The 16899-nt window shown below is 56.6% G+C and overlaps 1 protein-coding gene across 1 annotated transcript in view; it reads left to right on the forward strand.

The window, feature by feature from the left end:
- mark2b (MAP/microtubule affinity-regulating kinase 2b) overlaps positions 1 to 16899 on the forward strand; it is a 51213-nt gene that overhangs the window by 33052 nt on the left and 1262 nt on the right. The window contains exons 7-10 of the mRNA XM_070867982.1: positions 3571 to 3597; positions 16027 to 16071; positions 16210 to 16276; positions 16490 to 16853. Of these exons, the coding sequence (XP_070724083.1) occupies positions 3571 to 3597; positions 16027 to 16071; positions 16210 to 16276; positions 16490 to 16853 (503 nt within the window). The remainder of the gene's footprint in view (positions 1 to 3570; positions 3598 to 16026; positions 16072 to 16209; positions 16277 to 16489; positions 16854 to 16899) is intronic.

A 16899-nucleotide genomic window follows, 5' to 3' on the forward strand; every position in this document is an offset into this window, starting at 1 on the left:
CCTCGATCCTCGAGTCCCGAGGCGCTGGCCAAGGGTTAGATTCCCAGCTCCATCTCCTCCAAATCCCAGCACCGTCACAGCGTGACCTGCTCCCCCCCCCTCCCCCCCGCCCGTCCTCGGCACAACTCTCATTACAGGACCCCGTGTAAAGTGGCAGCAGTTAGATTGCCCCCGTCGCTGTACCCGGGGAGCTGGTCAGCCGGGGTGGGGTGAGAGGGTGGGGAATAATCAGACCGGGGCGAGCCCCCGATTTGAAATCAAAGGTTCGGTCCTCGATTATACAGTCCCTCGATTTTAGGTTAATTACAGTGGAAGTTAAACTGGCAGTAATTGTGGAAGTAGAGGGGTACAGTCAGTCGGAATTTATCTGCATATCGGCAGAGGAGCGTGGAAACACAAAACAGAGATGCTACAGCACCACCACGGGTGGGAGGGTGGAATTACACCGTGACACGTTTACATGGGAACGTTCCATTATACTAGAAAAACGTGACACTGAAGTGTACCAAAAACATAAGAGAAGCGAGATTTTATAGGAAGATTGTGCACACACATACCTGATTTAAAAATTATATTATGGATATAATCTGACTATAGTTAGAGGGAGTGGAAATAATTGTGCTTTATTGCAACCTATGCAGTAACTGTCAGTTGTTTACACGCGATGCAGTGTGCTGAATAACGAGGATTTATTTAGTGCAGTGGCCCCAGGCAGTGCGGGCCGAGATTGGCCCCTTGGGTATTAATGGTGCCAGTTGTCTCCGCGCTGTTTATAGTCTTGGTGACAGTGCGGTTCTGCAGTGATTGGCCGATCTCTTCCCTGTGTGTCACCCACTCGTGTCCCTCGATGTTGTGTTTGTGCTTTGCTGTTCGAGGCGAGGGACCTGCTCTCACTGTCTGACTTTCCCCGCTCAGGCACTGTGGTGAAGTGGATAGTTCCGTGTTTGGGCCGGGGGCAACAATCTACCTGAAGTGTTTTACTCTGGCCCTTTTGCCCTCTGTTACGTTTCAGTCTCTAACCAGATGTTGAGTGTTCATGTGTATTGATGCTGGAAGTAACCTGCCCCGCCCCCGGCCTCTCGCCTTCCCCCGGCCCCGCCTCTCCCCCGGCCCCGCCTCCCACTCCCCCGGCCACGCCTCCCCACCTCTTCCCCCCCCCCCCCCGGCCACGCCTCTTCCCCCCGGCCCCACCTCTCCCCCGGCCCCGCCTCTCCCCCCGGCCCCGCCTCCCCCTCTCGGCCCAGCCTCCCCCTCCCGGCCCCGCCTCCCCCTCCCGGCCCCGCCTCCCCCTCCCGTAGCCCCGCCTCCCCCCCCCGGCCCCGCCTCTTCCCCCCCCCCCCCCCCCCCCAGCCACGCCTCTTCCCCCCGGCCACGCCTCTTCCCCCCGGCCCAGCCTCTTCCCCCCCGGCCCAGCCTCTTCCCCCCCGGCCCAGCCTCTTCCCCCCCGGCCCAGCCTCTTCCCCCCCGGCCCAGCCTCTTCACCCCCGGCCCAGCCTCTTCCCCCCGGCCCCGCCTCTTCCCCCCCGGCCCCGCCTCTTCCCCCCCGGCCCCGCCTCTTCCCCCCGGCCCCGCCTCTTCCCCCCGGCCCCGCCTCTTCCCCCCGGCCCCGCCTCTTCCCCCCGGCCCCGCCTCTTCCCCCGGCCCCGCCTCTTCCCCCGGCCCCGCCTCTTCCCCCGGCCCCGCCTCTTCCCCCGGCCCCGCCTCTTACCCCGGCCCCGCCTCTTCCCCCCGGCCCCGCCTCTTCCCCCCGGCCCCGCCTCTTCCCCCCGGCCCCGCCTCTTCCCCCCGGCCCCGCCTCTTCCCCCCGGCCACGCCTCTCTCCATTCTTTCCCCCCCCCCCCCCCCCCCAAAACCCCCGGAACGGTCCCAGTGGACTGGAAAACCGCTAATATAACGCCCCTATTTAAGAAAGGAGGCAGACAGAAAGCAGGATGCTCTTTCCAGTTAGTCTAACATCTGTCGTTGGGAAAATGCTGGAGTCCATTATTAAGGAAGCAATAGCGGGACATTTAGAAAATCATAATGAAATCAAGCAGAGTCAGCATGGTTTTATGAAAGCGAAATCATGTTTGACAGAATTGCTGGAGTTCTTTGAGGATGTAATGAGCAGGGTGGGTCAGGGGGAACCAGTGGATGTGGTGTATTTGGATTTCCAGAAGGCATTCGATTAGATGCCACATTAAAAGGTTACTGCACAAGATAAAAGTTCACGGGATTGGGGGTAATATATTACCCATGGATAGAGGATTGGCTAACTAACAGAAAACAGAGAGTCGGGATAAATGGGTCATTTTCCAGTTGGCAAACAGTGACTAGTGGGGTGCCGCAGGGATCAGTGCTGGGACCTCAACTATTTACAATCTATATTAATGACTTGGATGAAGGGACCGAGTGTAATGGAGCCAAGTTTGCTGATGATACAAAGATTGGTGGGAAAGCAAGTTGTGAGGAGGACACAAAAAATCTGCAAATGGATATAGACAGGCTAAGTGAGTGGGCAAAAATTTGACAGATGGAGTATAATGAGGGAAAATGTGAGGTTATCCACTTTGGTAGGAAAAATAGAAAAGCAAATTATTATTTAAATGGGGAGCGATTACAAAGTGCTGCAGTACAGAGGGACCTGGGGGTCCTTGTGCATGAAACACAAAAAGTTAGTATGCAGGTACAGCAAGTGATCAGGAAGGCAAATGGAATGTTGGCCTTTATTGCAAGGGGGATAGAGTATAAATACAGAGAAGTCCTGCTACAACTGTACAGGGTATTGGTGAGGCCACACCTGGAGTACTGTGTACAGTTTTGGTCTCCTTATTTAAGGAAGGATATACTTGCATTGGAGGCTGTTCAGAGAAGGGTCACTCGGTTAATTGTCTTATGAGGAAAGGTTGAGCAGGTGGGGCCTGTACACATTGGAGTTTAGAAGAATGAGAGGTGATCTTATTGAAACATATAAGATTCTGAGGGGGCTGGACAGGGTAGATGCAGAGAGGATGTTTCCCCTCGTGGGGGAATCTAGAACTAGGGGGCATAGTCTCAGAATAAGGGGCCGCCCATTTAAAACTGAGATGAGGAGAAATTTCTTCTCTCAGAGTGTTGTAAATCTGTGGAATTCTCTGCCCCAGAGAGCTGTGGAGGCTGGGTCATTGAATATATTTAAGGTGGAGTTAGACAGATTTTTAAGCGATAAGGGAGTGAAGGGTTATGGGGAGCGGGCGGGGAAGAGGAGCTGAGTCCATGATCGGATCAGCCATGATCTTATTAAATGGTGGAGCAGGCTCGAGGGGCCGAATGGCCGACTCCTGCTCCTATTTCTTATGTTCTTGTATTCTTCCTCATCGCTCCCCAGTCCCAGCTTCCCCGGAATGTGCAGGCCTGTGGACGTGGGATGAAGGCAGGGCTGGGCTGCAATGCCTCACACAGTCGAATAGCAGCCCCTCCTCGGGCAAGCTGGCGGTGAGGGGTGGGACGTGTGTGTAACCGCGCTGGGAGCTGTATGTGTGTCGGAGCGGGTGCTGTAGCTCAGTGTGACTCATCTGCCCTTCACACGTCTCTTCTTGTTTCTATTTTTAGAAATCTGTCTTTCAGATTTGCGAGAAGGTAGGAACACGCCCATTGTATGTTTTGTTGCTGGTTATGTTACTAACACCTCTGCCTGTCCTACTGTCTTGTGGCCCAACCTTTCCTCTTTCTCTCTTCGTTCTCTGTGTTCGGTGTTTTGAGGGTTAACGTGGGGGTGTGTGTTTTTTTTAAGATGACGCATGCTGTTTTGGAGGTGTGAGCTGGGGGAGTGTGGAGGGCCAAGCACTTTCTCTCGGGAGCTACACAGCCGTGTTGGGGAGACGATAAATTAGTGAGGGGTTCCCTCTCCTGATTGCCAATCCTGTGGACCCTGCTCCCCCCAAATCCCCCCACCCCCACTGGAAAGCGCATCTGTGTGGACCTCGCGAGAGATAGGAATGGGCCGCGCTGCCCCATGTGGACGAATAGTCCGCGGTCTGGGACTCGCGCTTGGTGCTGGAAGTCCCCACAATGGATCTGGAGCCCGTACCTTAACCAGCAGTCAGCCCTTTCTTCCATGCAGATTCTTCCAGTGCTGGGCTTGCTGTATCAGTAAATACTGTGTTTGCTTAGTGACATGGGATGGAACTGATCAGGAACCCAACACTTTCCCGGGTGGATGGGGCTGGGAGAGCGGGAGAGAGAGTCTCGTCGCCCTTACTGGCCGGCAGACGGCTGACCCCAGTTGCTGTTGGTGTGGGCTCTGGGAGATTCAACCCATCACGCCTCAGTTGTCTGATCCCACGGAAGCCCTTGCTGGATCCCAGGCACGCAGTGTTAACTGCCTGCCGGCCTGTCCCCAACCTCGGCCCAGTCGAACCCAACCTCAGCACAGACCGGGGGTCGACCCTGTACTTTTCCTGTTCTCCGCTGTTCACAAGGCTGCCTGCAGGAAGTTCCTCCCTTAAATAGTTCTCAGGCGCCATCGTTTCTTCAAGTCACTTTGCTCCAGAGTTGGAAACTTCACCGTCTAACTTAAGGTCCCCAGCTCCCCCACCCAGCACCCTCCCTCCTCCCCCACCCAGCACCCTCCCTCCTCCCCCGCCCAGCACCCTCCCTCCTCCCCCACCCAGCACCCTCCCTCCTCCCCCACCCAGCACCCTCCCTCCTCCCCCGCCCAGCACCCTCCCTCCTCCCCCGCCCAGCACCCTCCCTCCTCCCCCACCCAGCACCCTCCCTCCTCCCCCACCCAGCACCCTCCCTCCTCCCCCACCCAGCACCCTCCCTCCTCCCCCACCCAGCACCCTCCCTCCTCCCCCGCCCAGCACCCTCCCTCCTCCCCCGCCCAGCACCCTCCCTCCTCCCCCGCCCAGCACCCTCCCTCCTCCCCCGCCCAGCACCCTCCCTCCTCCCCCACCCAGCACCCTCCCTCCTCCCCCCCTCCTCCCCCACCCAGCACCCTCCCTCCTCCCCCACCCAGCACCCTCCCTCCTCCCCCCCCTCCCCCACCCAGCACCCTCCCTCCTCCCCCCTCCTCCCCCACCCAGCACCCTCCCTCCTCCCCCCCTCCTCCCCCGCCCAGCACCCTCCCTCCTCCCCCACCCAGCACCCTCCCTCCTCCCCCCTCCTCCCCCACCCAGCACCCTCCCTCCTCCCCCACCCAGCACCCTCCCTCCTCCCCCACCCAGCACCCTCCCTCCTCTCCCGCCCAGCACCCTCCCTCCTCTCCTCCCCTGCCCCGCCATGTTCCAGCACCCTCCCTTCCTGCCCCACCCATTACCCTCCTTTCCTCCTCCCCCGCCCAGCACCCTCCCTCCTCCCCCACCCAGCACCCTCCCTCCTCCCCCACCCAGCACCCTCCCTCCTCCCCCGCCCAGCACCCTCCCTCCTCCCCCACCCAGCACCCTCCCTCCTCCCCCGCCCAGCACCCTCCCTCCTCCCCCGCCCAACACCCTCCCTCCTCCCCCGCCCAGCACCCTCCCTCCTCCCCCGCCCAGCACCCTCCCTCCTCCCCCGCCCAGCACCCTCCCTCCTCCCCCGCCCAGCACCCTCCCTCCTCCCCCGCCCAGCACCCTCCCTCCTCCCCCGCCCAGCACCCTCCCTCCTCTCCTCCCCTGCCCCGCCATGTTCCAGCACCCTCCCTTCCTGCCCCACCCATTACCCTCCCTCCCTCCTCCCCCACCCAGCACCCTCCCTCCTCCCCCGCCCAGCACCCTCCCTCCTCCCCCGCCCAACATCCTCCCTCCTCCCCCACCCAGCACCCTCCCTCCTCTCCTCCCCTGCCCCATCCATTACCCTCCCTCCTCCCCCGCCCCGCCCAGCACCCTCCCTCCTCTCCTCCCCTGCCCCATCAATTACCTTCCCTCCTCCCCCGCCCCGCCCAGCATCCTCCCTCCTCTCCTCCCCTGCCCCACCCATTATCCTCCCTCCTCCCTTGCCCAGCCCAGCACCCTCCCTTCACCCCCCCACCCCCCCAGTACCACCCCCGTAATCCGAACAGGAGGGAGGTGAGGCCAATAAGCAGGATTCATGACCACTATCGACCACTCGGGGTGTGACGGGTGTTTGTCCAGGGGGGGGAACGGGTGTCTGTCGGGGTGGGGGGGGTGCTGAGGGCGGCCATTGCTCACGGTGCATGCCTGCTCTAACCCTGTATGAGACTAACCTGTTCCCTGTTTGTTACCCCTGTACTGTGTGAGCTGTGTTTAATGGGCACCTTTGCTTTCTAACACCATCGTTCTAACCAGCCTCTCAAAATAAAGGCACCCAGTGCTGGGAACCCACTCGAACAATAACTCGCCCCGATACCCGGCCCCACTCGATCAATAACTCACCCTGATACCTGACCCCACTCGATCAATAACTCACCCTGATACCCGACCCCACTCGATCAATAACTCACCCCGAAACCCGGCCCTGCTCGATCAATAACTCACCCCGATACCCGGCCCCGCTCGATCAATAACTCACCCCGATACCCGGCCCCACTCGATCAATAACTCATCCCGATACCCGGCCCCACTCGATCAATAACTCGCCCCGAGACCCGGCCCCACTCGATCAATAACTCACCCCGATACCCGGCCCCACTCGATCAATAACTCATCCCGATACCCGGCCCCACTCGATCAATAACTCACTCTGATACCCGGCCCCGCTCGATCAATAACTCACCCCGATACCCGGCCCCACTCGATCAATAACTCACCCTGATACCCGGCCCCGCTCGATCAATAACTCACCCCGATACCCAGCCCCACTCGATCAATAACTTCCCCCGATACCCGGTCCCACTCGATCAATAACTTCCCCCGATACCCGGCCCCACTCGATCAATAACTCACCCCGATACCCGGCCCCACTCGATCAATAACTCACCCCGATACCCGGCCCCACTCGGTCAATAACTCATCCCGATACCAGGCCCCGCTCGATCAATAACTCACCCCGATACCCGGCCCCACTCGATCAATAACTCACCCCGATACCCGGCCCCACTCGATCAATAACTCACCCTGATACCCGGCCCCCTTCGATCAATAACTCACCCCAATACCCGGCCCCACTCGATCAATAACTCACCCCGATACCCGGCCCCACTCGATCAATAACTCACCCCGATACCCGGCCCCACTCGATCAATAAGTCATCCCGATACCCGGCCCCGCTCGATCAATAACTTCCCCCGATACCCGGCCCCACTCGATCAATAACTCACCCCGATACCCGGCCCCAGTCGATCAATAACTCCCCCCGATACCCAGCCCCGCTCGATCAATAACTCACCCCGATACCCGGCCCCGATCGATCAATAACTCACTCTGATACCCGGCCCCACTCGATCAATAACTCATCCCGATACCCGGCCCCACTCGATCAATAACTCACCCTGATACCCGGCCCCGCTCGATCAATAACTCACCCCGATACCCGGCCCCACTCGATCAATAACTCATCCCGATACCCGGCCCCACTCGATCAATAACTCACCCTGATTCCTGACCCCACTCGATCAATAACTCACCCTGATACCCGGCCCCACTCGATCAATAACTCATCCCGATACCCGGCCCCACTTGATCAATAACTCACCCCGATACCCGGCCCCGATCGATCAATAACTCACCCTGATACCCGGCCCCGCTCGATCAATAACTCACCCCGATACCCGGCCCCACTCGATCAATAACTCCCCCCGATACCCGGCCCCGCTCGATCAATAACTCACCCCGATACCCGGCCCCACTCGATCAATAACTCACCCCGATACCCGGCCCCGATCGATCAATAACTCCCCCCGATACTCGATCCGGCTCGATCAATAACTCCCTCCGATACCCGGCCCCACTCGATCAATAACTCACCCTGATACCCGGCCCCACTTGATCAATAAGTCATCGATACCCGGCCCCGCTCAATCAATAACTCACCCTGATACCCGGCCCCACTTGATCAATAAGTCATCGATACCCGGCCCCGCTCAATCAATAACTCATCCCGATACTCGATCCGGCTCGATCAATAACTCATCCCGATACCTGGCCCCACTCGATCAATAACTCACCCTGATACCCGGCCCCCTTCGATCAATAACTCACTGTGAAATCAGACCCCACTCGATCAATAACTCACTGTGAAATCAGACCCCACTCGATCAATAACTCCCCCCAATACCCAAAACCGCTCGATCAATAACTCACCCCGATACCCGATCCCGCTCGATCAATAACTCACCCCGATACCCGGCCCCGATCGATCAATAACTCATCCCAATACCCGACCCCACTCGATCAATATCTCACCCCGATACCCGACCAAACTCTGATCAATAACTCACCGTGAAATCAGACCCTACTCGATCAATAATTCCCCCAATACCCGACCCCACTCGATCAATATCTCCCCCAATATCCGACCCCACTCGATCAATATCTCACCCCGATACCCGACCAAACTCGATCAATAACTCACCGTGAAATCAGACCCCACTCGATCAATAATTCCCCCGATACCCGGCCCCACACGATCAATAACTCATCCCAATATCCGACCCCACTCGATCAATAATTCCCCGATACCCGGTCCCACTCGATCAATAACTCACCTCGATACCCGGCCAAACTCGATCAATAACTCCCCCGATATCTGACCCCACTCAATCAATAACTCACCCTGAAATCAAATCCTACTCGATCAATAACTCACCCTGAAATTAATCCCCACTCAATCAATAACTCCCCCCGGCGTTTCTGCGGCCACAATCGAGACTCCAGGATGGTATGTTGCCTCCCTGGTGCAAGGGTCAAGGATGTCTCCGAGCGGCTGCAGGGCATTTTGAAGGGGGAGGGTGAACAGCCAGCTGTCGTGTACATTGGTACCAAAGATGTAGGTAAAAAACGGGATGAGGTCCGACAAGCAGAATTTAGGGAGCTCGGAACTAAATTAAAAAGTAGGACCTCAAAGGTAGTAATCTCAGGATTGCTACCTGTGCCACGTGCTAGTCAGAGTAGGAATCGCAGGATAGCGCAGATGAATACGTGGCTTGAGCAGTGGTGCAGCAGGGAGGGATTCAAATTCCTGGGGCATTGGAACCGGTTCTGGGGGAGGTGGGACCAGAACAAACCGGACGGTCTGCACCTGGGCAGGACCGGAACCAATGTCCTAGGGGGAGTGTTTGCTAGTGCTGTTGGGGAGGTGTTAAACTAATATGGCAGGGGGATGGGAACCAATGCAGGGAGACAGAGGGAAGTAGAATGAGGGCAGAAGCAAAAGATAGAAAGAAGAAAAGTAAAAGTGGAGGGCAGAGAAACCCAAGGCAAAAATCAAAAAGGTCAAATTACAGCAAAATTCTAAACAGGCAAAGTGTTAAAAAGGCAAGCCTGAAGGCTCCTTGCCTCAGTGTGAGGAGTATTCATAATAAGGTGGACGAATTAACTGCGCAGGCAGCAATTAATCAATATGATGTAATTGGCATCATGGCTTCATGGCCCCAGGGTGACCAGGGCTGGGAACTCAACATCCAGGGGTGTTCAACATTCAGGAAGAATAGCCAGGAACGAAAAGGAGGTGGGGTGGCGTTGCTGGTTAAAGAGGAAATTAATGCAATAGTAAGGAGGGACATTAGCTTGGATGATGTGGAATCGGTATGGGTGGAACTGCGGAATACCAAAGGGCAGAAAACGTTAGTGGGAGTTGTGTACAGACCACCAAACAGTAGTAGTCAGGTTGGGGACAGCATCAAACAAAAAATTAGGGATGCATGCAATAAAGGTACAGCAGTTATCATGGGCAACTTTAATCTACATATAGATTGGTAGCAATGCGGTGGAGGAGAATTTCCTGGAGTGTATTAGGGATGGTTTTCTAGACCAATATGTCGAGGAACCAACTAGAGAGCTGGCCATTCTAGACTGGGTGATGTGTAATGAGAAAGGATTAATTAGCATTCTTGTTGTGTGAGGCCCCTTGGGGAAGAGTGACCATAATATGGTAGAATTCCTTATTAAGATGGAGAGTGACTCAGTTAATTCAGAGACTAGGGTCCTGAACTTAAAGAAAGGTAACTTTGATGGTATGAGGCGTGAATTGGCTAGAATAGACTGGCAAATGATACTTAAAGGGTTGACGGTGGATAAGCAATGGCAGACATTTAAAGATCACATGGATGAACTTCAACAATTGTACATCCCTGTCTGGAGTTAAAATAAAACAGGGAAGGTGGCTCAACCGTGGCTAACAAGGGAAATTAAGGATAGTGTTAAATCCAAGGAAGAGGCACATAAATTGGCCAGAAAAAGCAGCAAACCTGAGGACTGGGAGAATTTTGTAATACAGCAGAGGAGGACAAAGGGTTTACTTAGGAGGGGGAAAATAGAGTATGAGAGGAAGCTTGCAGGGAACATAAAAACTGACTGCAAAAGCTTCTATAGATATGTGAAGAGAAAAAGATTAGTGAAAACAAACGTAGGTCCCGTGCAGTCAGAATCAGGTGAATTTATAATGGGGAACAAAGAAATGGCAGATCAGTTGAACAAATACTTTGGTTCTGTCTTCACGAAGGAAGACACAAATAGCCTTCCGGAAATACTAGGGGACCGAGGGTCTCGTGAGAAGGAGGAACTGAAGGATATCATTATTAAGCAGGAAATTGTGTTGGGGAAATTGATGGGATTGAAGGGCGATAAATCCCCGGGGCCTGATAGTCTGCATCCCAGAGTACTTAAGGAAGTGGCCCTAGAAATAGTGGATGCATTGGTGATCATTTTCCAACAGTCTATCGACTCTGGATCAGTTCCTATGAACTGGAGGGTAGCTAATGTAACAACCCTTTTTTAAAAAGGAGGGAGAGAAAAAACGGGTAATTATAGACCGGTTAGCCTGACATCAGTAGTGGGGAAAATGTTGGAATCAATTATTAAGGATGAAATAGCAGCGCATTTGGAAAGCAGTGACAGGATCGGTCTAAGTCAGCATGGATTTATGAAAGGGAAATCATGCTTGACAAATCTTCTGGAATTTTTTGAGGATGTAACTAGTAGAGTGGACAAGGGAGAACCAGTGGATGTGGTGTATTTGGACTTTCAAAAGGCTTTTGACAAGGTCCCGCACAAGAGATTGGTGTGCAAAATTAAAGCACATGGTATTGGGGGTAATATACTGACGTGGATAGAGAACTGGTTGGCAGACAGGAAGCAAAGAGTCGGAATAAAGGGTCCTTTTCAGAATGGCAGGCAGTGACTAGTGGGGTGCTGCAGGGCTCAGTGCTGGGACCCCAGCTCTTTACAATATACATTAATGATTTAGATGAAGGAATTGAGTGTAATATCTCCAAGTTTGCAGATGACACTAAACTGGGTGGCGGTGTGAGCTGCGAGGAGGATGCTATGAGGCTGCAGAGTGACTTGGATAGGTTAGGTGAGTGGGCAAATGCATGGCAGATGCAGTATAATGTGGATAAATGTGAGGTTATCCACTTTGGGGGCAAAAACACAAAGACAGAATATTATCTGAATGGCGGTAGATTAGGAAAAAGGGGAGGTGCAACGAGACCTGGGTGTCATGGTTCATCAGTCATTGAAAGTTGGCATACAGGTACAGCAGGCGGTGAAGAAGGCAAATGGTATGTTGGCCTTCATAGCGAGGGGATTTGAGTATAGGAGCAGGGAGGTCTTGCTGCAGTTGTACAGGGCCTTGGTGAGGCCCCACCTGGAATATTGTGTACAGTTTTGGTCTCCTAATCTGGGGAAGGACGTTCTTGCTATTGAGGGAGTGCAGCGAAGGTTCACCAGACTGATTCCCGGGATGGCAGGACTGACTTATGAGGAGAGACTGGATCGACTGGGCCTGTATTCACTGGAGTTTAGAAGAATGAGAGGAGATCTCATAGAAACTTATAAGATTCTGACGAGACTGGACAGGTTAGATGTGGGAAGAATGTTCCCGATGTTGGGGAAGTCCAGAACCAGGGGACACAGTCTAAGGATAAGGGTTAAGCCATTTAGGACCGAGATGAGGAGAAACTTCTTCACCCAGAGAGTTGTTAACCTGTGGAATTCCCTGCCGCAGAGAGTTGTTGATGCCAGTTCATTGGATACATTCAGGAGGGAGTTAGATGTGGCCCTTACAGCTAAAGGGATTAAGGGGTATGGAGAGAAAGCAGGAAAGGGGTACTGAGGGAATAATCAGCCGTGATCTTATTGAATGGGGGTGCAGGCTCGAAGGGCCGAATGGCCTACTCCTGCACCTATTTTCTATGATGTCCGACCCCACTCGATCAATAACTCACCCTGAAATCAGACCCCACTCGATCAATAACTCATCCCGATACCCGACTCCACTGATCAGTAACTCGCCCCGAAATCAATCAACTCGATCAGTAATTCACCCCGAAATCAATCAACTCGATCAATAACTCGCTCCAGGATCAATAACTCGCCCCGAGATCAATAACTGCCCCGTCAGCCTGTGCTGTAAAGGCAGGCATGGCTGTGTTAGCAGTTCAGAGCTGGGTGTGCGATGAGGCTGGCCTGCGTTAGAGGGGCAGCATTGTCCGGGGACCCCTCCCGTTCATCCCCCAGTGACCCCCCCCCCCCCGCTGCACAGGATAGGGCTCAGAGGGGAGGCAGTTCACAGTCGAATAGCTGATTGTAATGACTGAGGTGAAGTGCCGGTGGGCGAGCAGGCTGTCAGGAGGGGAGGGGAGGGGAGGGGAGGGGAGGGAGCGGAGTGCAGGCTGTTTCAGGAGGCTGGGGGCGAGGTACAGTTCTGCTGAGGGACCTCGGCCATTACCCCGGGGAGCAGATCATCAGGATCGAAGACTCAGAACGTTGTGGTCCACGGATCAGTCACCGAAACGCTCGGAACCCCCCCCCGTGCCTCATTCACCAAGTCAGCAAGCGGCAAAAGCCAAGGGCCCTTTGTCCCTAACCCCGAGGGGACAACGCGTACTGCAATAATTGCTGCTGCTGGGACTGTATCTGGACGTGTATACGGTGCTCGCAGTGTGTGCATACGGTGCTCGCAGTGTGTGCATACGGTGCTCGCAGTGTGTGTATACGGTGCTCGCAGTGTGTGTATACGGTGCTCGCAGTGTGTGTATACGGTGCTCGCAGTGTGTGTATACGGTGCTCGCAGTGTGTGTATACGGTGCTCGCAGTGTGTGCACACAGGGCTGCTCTGTGCCGAGTGTCTCCGCGCTTTCACAACACAAAATATTTTGTAAAAGCGGAATTGTGCTGGCGGGCTGTTGTTCGGGAAGACTGTTATAAAGGGGTTAAAGGCTGGGCTCGTGAGTTCAGCCCTCGCCCCCCGGGGGCACACGATCCGAAAACCGATTGGGTACGGTCCCTGGGCGTGGGTCGCTCTGGCTGGCTGCGTCGCTCCCCTCCCCTCTTCCTCCCCCTCTCCCTCCTCCCCCCCCGATCACCCTCCCCCCCCGATCCCCCTCCCCCCCCCGATCCCCCTCCCCCCCCCCCGATCCCCCTTTCCCCCCCGATCCCGATCCCCCTCCCCCCCGATCCCCCTCCCCCTCCCCTCTCCCCCCCCCGATCCCCCTCCCCCCCCCGATCCCCCTCCCCTCTTCCTCCCCCTCTCCCTCCTCCCCCCCTCTCCCTCCTCCCCCCCGATCACCCTCCCCCTCCCCCGATCCCCTCCCCTCCCCCGATCCCCATCCCCCCTCTCCGTCCCCTCCCCCGATCCCCCTCCACTCCCCCCCCCCCCCCGCTCTCTCCCCTCCCCCTCCCCTGCCCCCCACCCTCCTCTCCCCTCCCTCTCCCATGGGTTGTTCTGGCTGTCTCTCCCCTCCCCCTTCCCCCTCTCTCCCCTTCCCTCTCTCTCCCCTTCCCTCTCTCTCCCCTTCCCCCTCTCTCCCCTTCCCCCTCTCTCCCCTTCCCCCTCTCTCCCCTTCCCCCTCTCTCCCCTTCCCCCTCTCTCCCCTTCCCCCTCTCTCCCTCTCTTTCCCCCCCTCTCCCCTTCCCCTCTCTCCCTCTCTTTCCCCCCCCTCCCCCCCCTCTCCCGTGGGTTGTTCTGGTTGTCTCTCCCCTCCCCCTTCCCCCTCTCTCCCCTCCCCCACCCTCCTCTCCCCCCTCCCCCACCCTCCTCTCCCCTCCCCCTCCCTCTCCCCCCTCCCCCACCCTCTCCCCCCTCCCCCACCCTCCTCTCCCCTCCCCCTCCCTCTCCCATGGGTTGTTCTGGTTGTCTCTCCCCTCCCCCTTCCCCCTCTCTCCCCCTTCCCCCTCTCCCCCTCTCTCCCCTCTCCCCCTCTCTCCCCTCTCCCCCTCTCTCCCCTTCCCCCTCTCTCCCCTTCCCCCTCTCTCCCCTTCCCCCCCTCTCCCCTTCCCCCCCTCTCCCCTTCCCCCCCTCTCCCCTTCCCCCCCTCTCCCCTTCCCCCTCTCTCCCTCTCTTTCCCTCCCCTCCCCCTCACTCGGGTTGTTCTGGTTGTCTCTCCCCTCCCCCTCCCCCTTCCCCCACCCCCACCCCCCCCCCACCCTCCTCTCCCCTCCCCCTCCCTTTCCCATGGGTTGTTCTGGTTGTCTCTCCCCTCCCCCTTCCCCCTCTCTCCCCTCCCCTCCCCCTCCCGTGGGTTGCTCTGGCTGGCTGTCTCTCTCCCCGGCCGTATTGCTGGATGTGTCAGTGCGCTCGGGTAATTCAGCTCCCGGTGGGACTTGCCCAGGCCTTCACCATGTCAGTGATTCCGTCAATAATACCCGGAGTAACTTTCATCTTCAGCTTCTAAGAACATCAGAAACAGGAGCAGGAGTCGGCCATTCGGCCCCTCGAGCCTGCTCCGCCATTTAATACGACCATGGCTGATCCGATCATGGACTCAGCTCCACTTCCCCCCCTCCCTTATCCCCTTAACGTTTAAGAAACTGTCTATTTCTCTCTCAAATATATTCACTGTCCCGGCCTCCACAGCTCTCTGGGGCAGAGAATTCCACAGATTTACAACCCTCTGAGAGAAGAAATTCCTCCTCATCTCAGTTTTAAATGGGCGGCCCCTTATTCTAAGACCATGCCCCCTAGTTCTAGTCTCCCCCATCAGTGGGAACATCCTCTCTGCATCCACCTTGTCGAGCCCCCCTCATAATCTGATACGTTTCGATAAGATCACCTCTCATTCTTCTGAACTCCAATGAGTAGAGGCCCAACCTCCTCAACCTTTCCTCATAAGTCAACCCCCTCATCCCCGGAATCAACCGAGTGAACCTTCTCTGAACTGCCTCCAAAGCAAATATATCCTTTCGTAAATACGGAGACCAAAACTGCACGCAGTACTCCAGGTGTGACCTTCTCTCCCTATAATTGGAGCTTGAGTTGGACTGTTGTATCAGTGGTGTCTGTGTGCGGTGAGCCTGGGGCAGGTCTGTTGGTGCAATTAACATGGGCAGAGTCACACCCCCTCCCCACTCTCCCCACCGTGCATGTCACACCTCGCGCACCTCGTCGCAGGAGCTTGTGCAAAGTGGGAAGATTAAACAATCGCAGTTACACAGGGTCAGAAAGCGGGTGTCGGACTCCGAACAGTAGACACTGCCTCCAGCTGTGCTACAATAGGAGGGAGCAGGGGGGTGCTCAGGGCCTGCGGGGGGAGGGGATGCAGGACGGCAGGGTAACGATTACCACAACCTCTAACTCAGAGAACGGGGTGAGCACCAAGTGTACCAGCTAGGAATGACTTGTATGTTGCCGGGGTAACGTTTGTATAGGTGGGCAGCTAAATTCATGGCTTAAAGTGCAGCAAATAAACGGGTGTTGGCTATGTTTCTGCGGGTGCCAGCTCCCTCGGTGAAGGGGGCAGGGGTCTGCGGTTGGAGAGCTGGGGACGGGTGTAGTTGTGTGGAGGGTTGAAGGGTTAAACCCCCCCCCCCCTCGGCCCGGACTCTGATGCCGGGGGCAAGGCGGTGGGTTTGGGGTTGTGGTTGAGGCTGTCTGATCCTCCTCCTCCTCCTCAATCGGGTTTTACTGCAGCTTGTGTAAGGCCTTGTCTCTTTTTTGTTCTAAATTTGAACTTTGATTATTTTTTTTGAGGATGCCCCATGAGGGAGAGATCAGAGAGCGATCAGAGGGCTCAAGGTGAGAATGCAATACTGTTTGTGTAAAATCACTGGCTCCTATCGCTTCTTCCGAATATCCAGACTGTAAGGCTTTCTGTGAGGGGAACACCAACAAGTCCAAGGCCTCTCTGTGCTGGGTAATGGCCTGTCGTGGCAGGGCGAGGCCTGACTCGCACTCAAACCACATCCTGGAGTCACCTCCGGACGTCCAGCATCTTACTGGGGTACCCGTGGCCATTCTCCATCCCTGAACCCAGGCAGTGAATGCCAGCTGACTATTGGACTATGGAGGGCCTCACGGTCCAGGCTGCTCCCTCAGTATCCTAAGCCCCGGCTCCAGGGTATGGGAGACTATTTGTGAGGCCGATGTGTGTGGCGCAGTCCCACTCTGGTGATCCCAGTATCCTGCTGGTCCTGATTTGTCGCTCGTCCCTCAGTGCGGGTTTGAGGCAGAGCCTCCCGTGACCCCGCGGTTTGAGGCGGAGCCTCCCGTGACCCCGCGGTTTGAGGCGGAGCCTCCCGTGACCCCGCGGTTTGAGGCAGAGCCTCCCGTGACCCCGCGGTTTGAGGCGGAGCCTCCCGTGACCCCGCGGTTTGAGGCGGAGCCTCCCGTGACCCCGCGGTTTGAGGCAGAGCCTCCCGTGACCCCGCGGTTTGAGGCGGAGCCTCCCGTGACCCCGCGGTTTGAGGCGGAGCCTCCCGTGACCCCGCGGTTTGAGGCGGAGCCTCCCGTGACCCCGCGGTTTGAGGCGGAGCCTCCCGTGACCCCGCGGTTTGAGGCGGAGCCTCCCGTGACCCGCGGTTTGAGGCGGAGCCTCCGTGTGACCCCGCGGTTTGAGGCGGAGCC

This window comes from Pristiophorus japonicus, chromosome 27 (assembly GCF_044704955.1).
Source record: "Pristiophorus japonicus isolate sPriJap1 chromosome 27, sPriJap1.hap1, whole genome shotgun sequence".
NCBI lineage: Eukaryota > Metazoa > Chordata > Chondrichthyes > Pristiophoridae > Pristiophorus > Pristiophorus japonicus.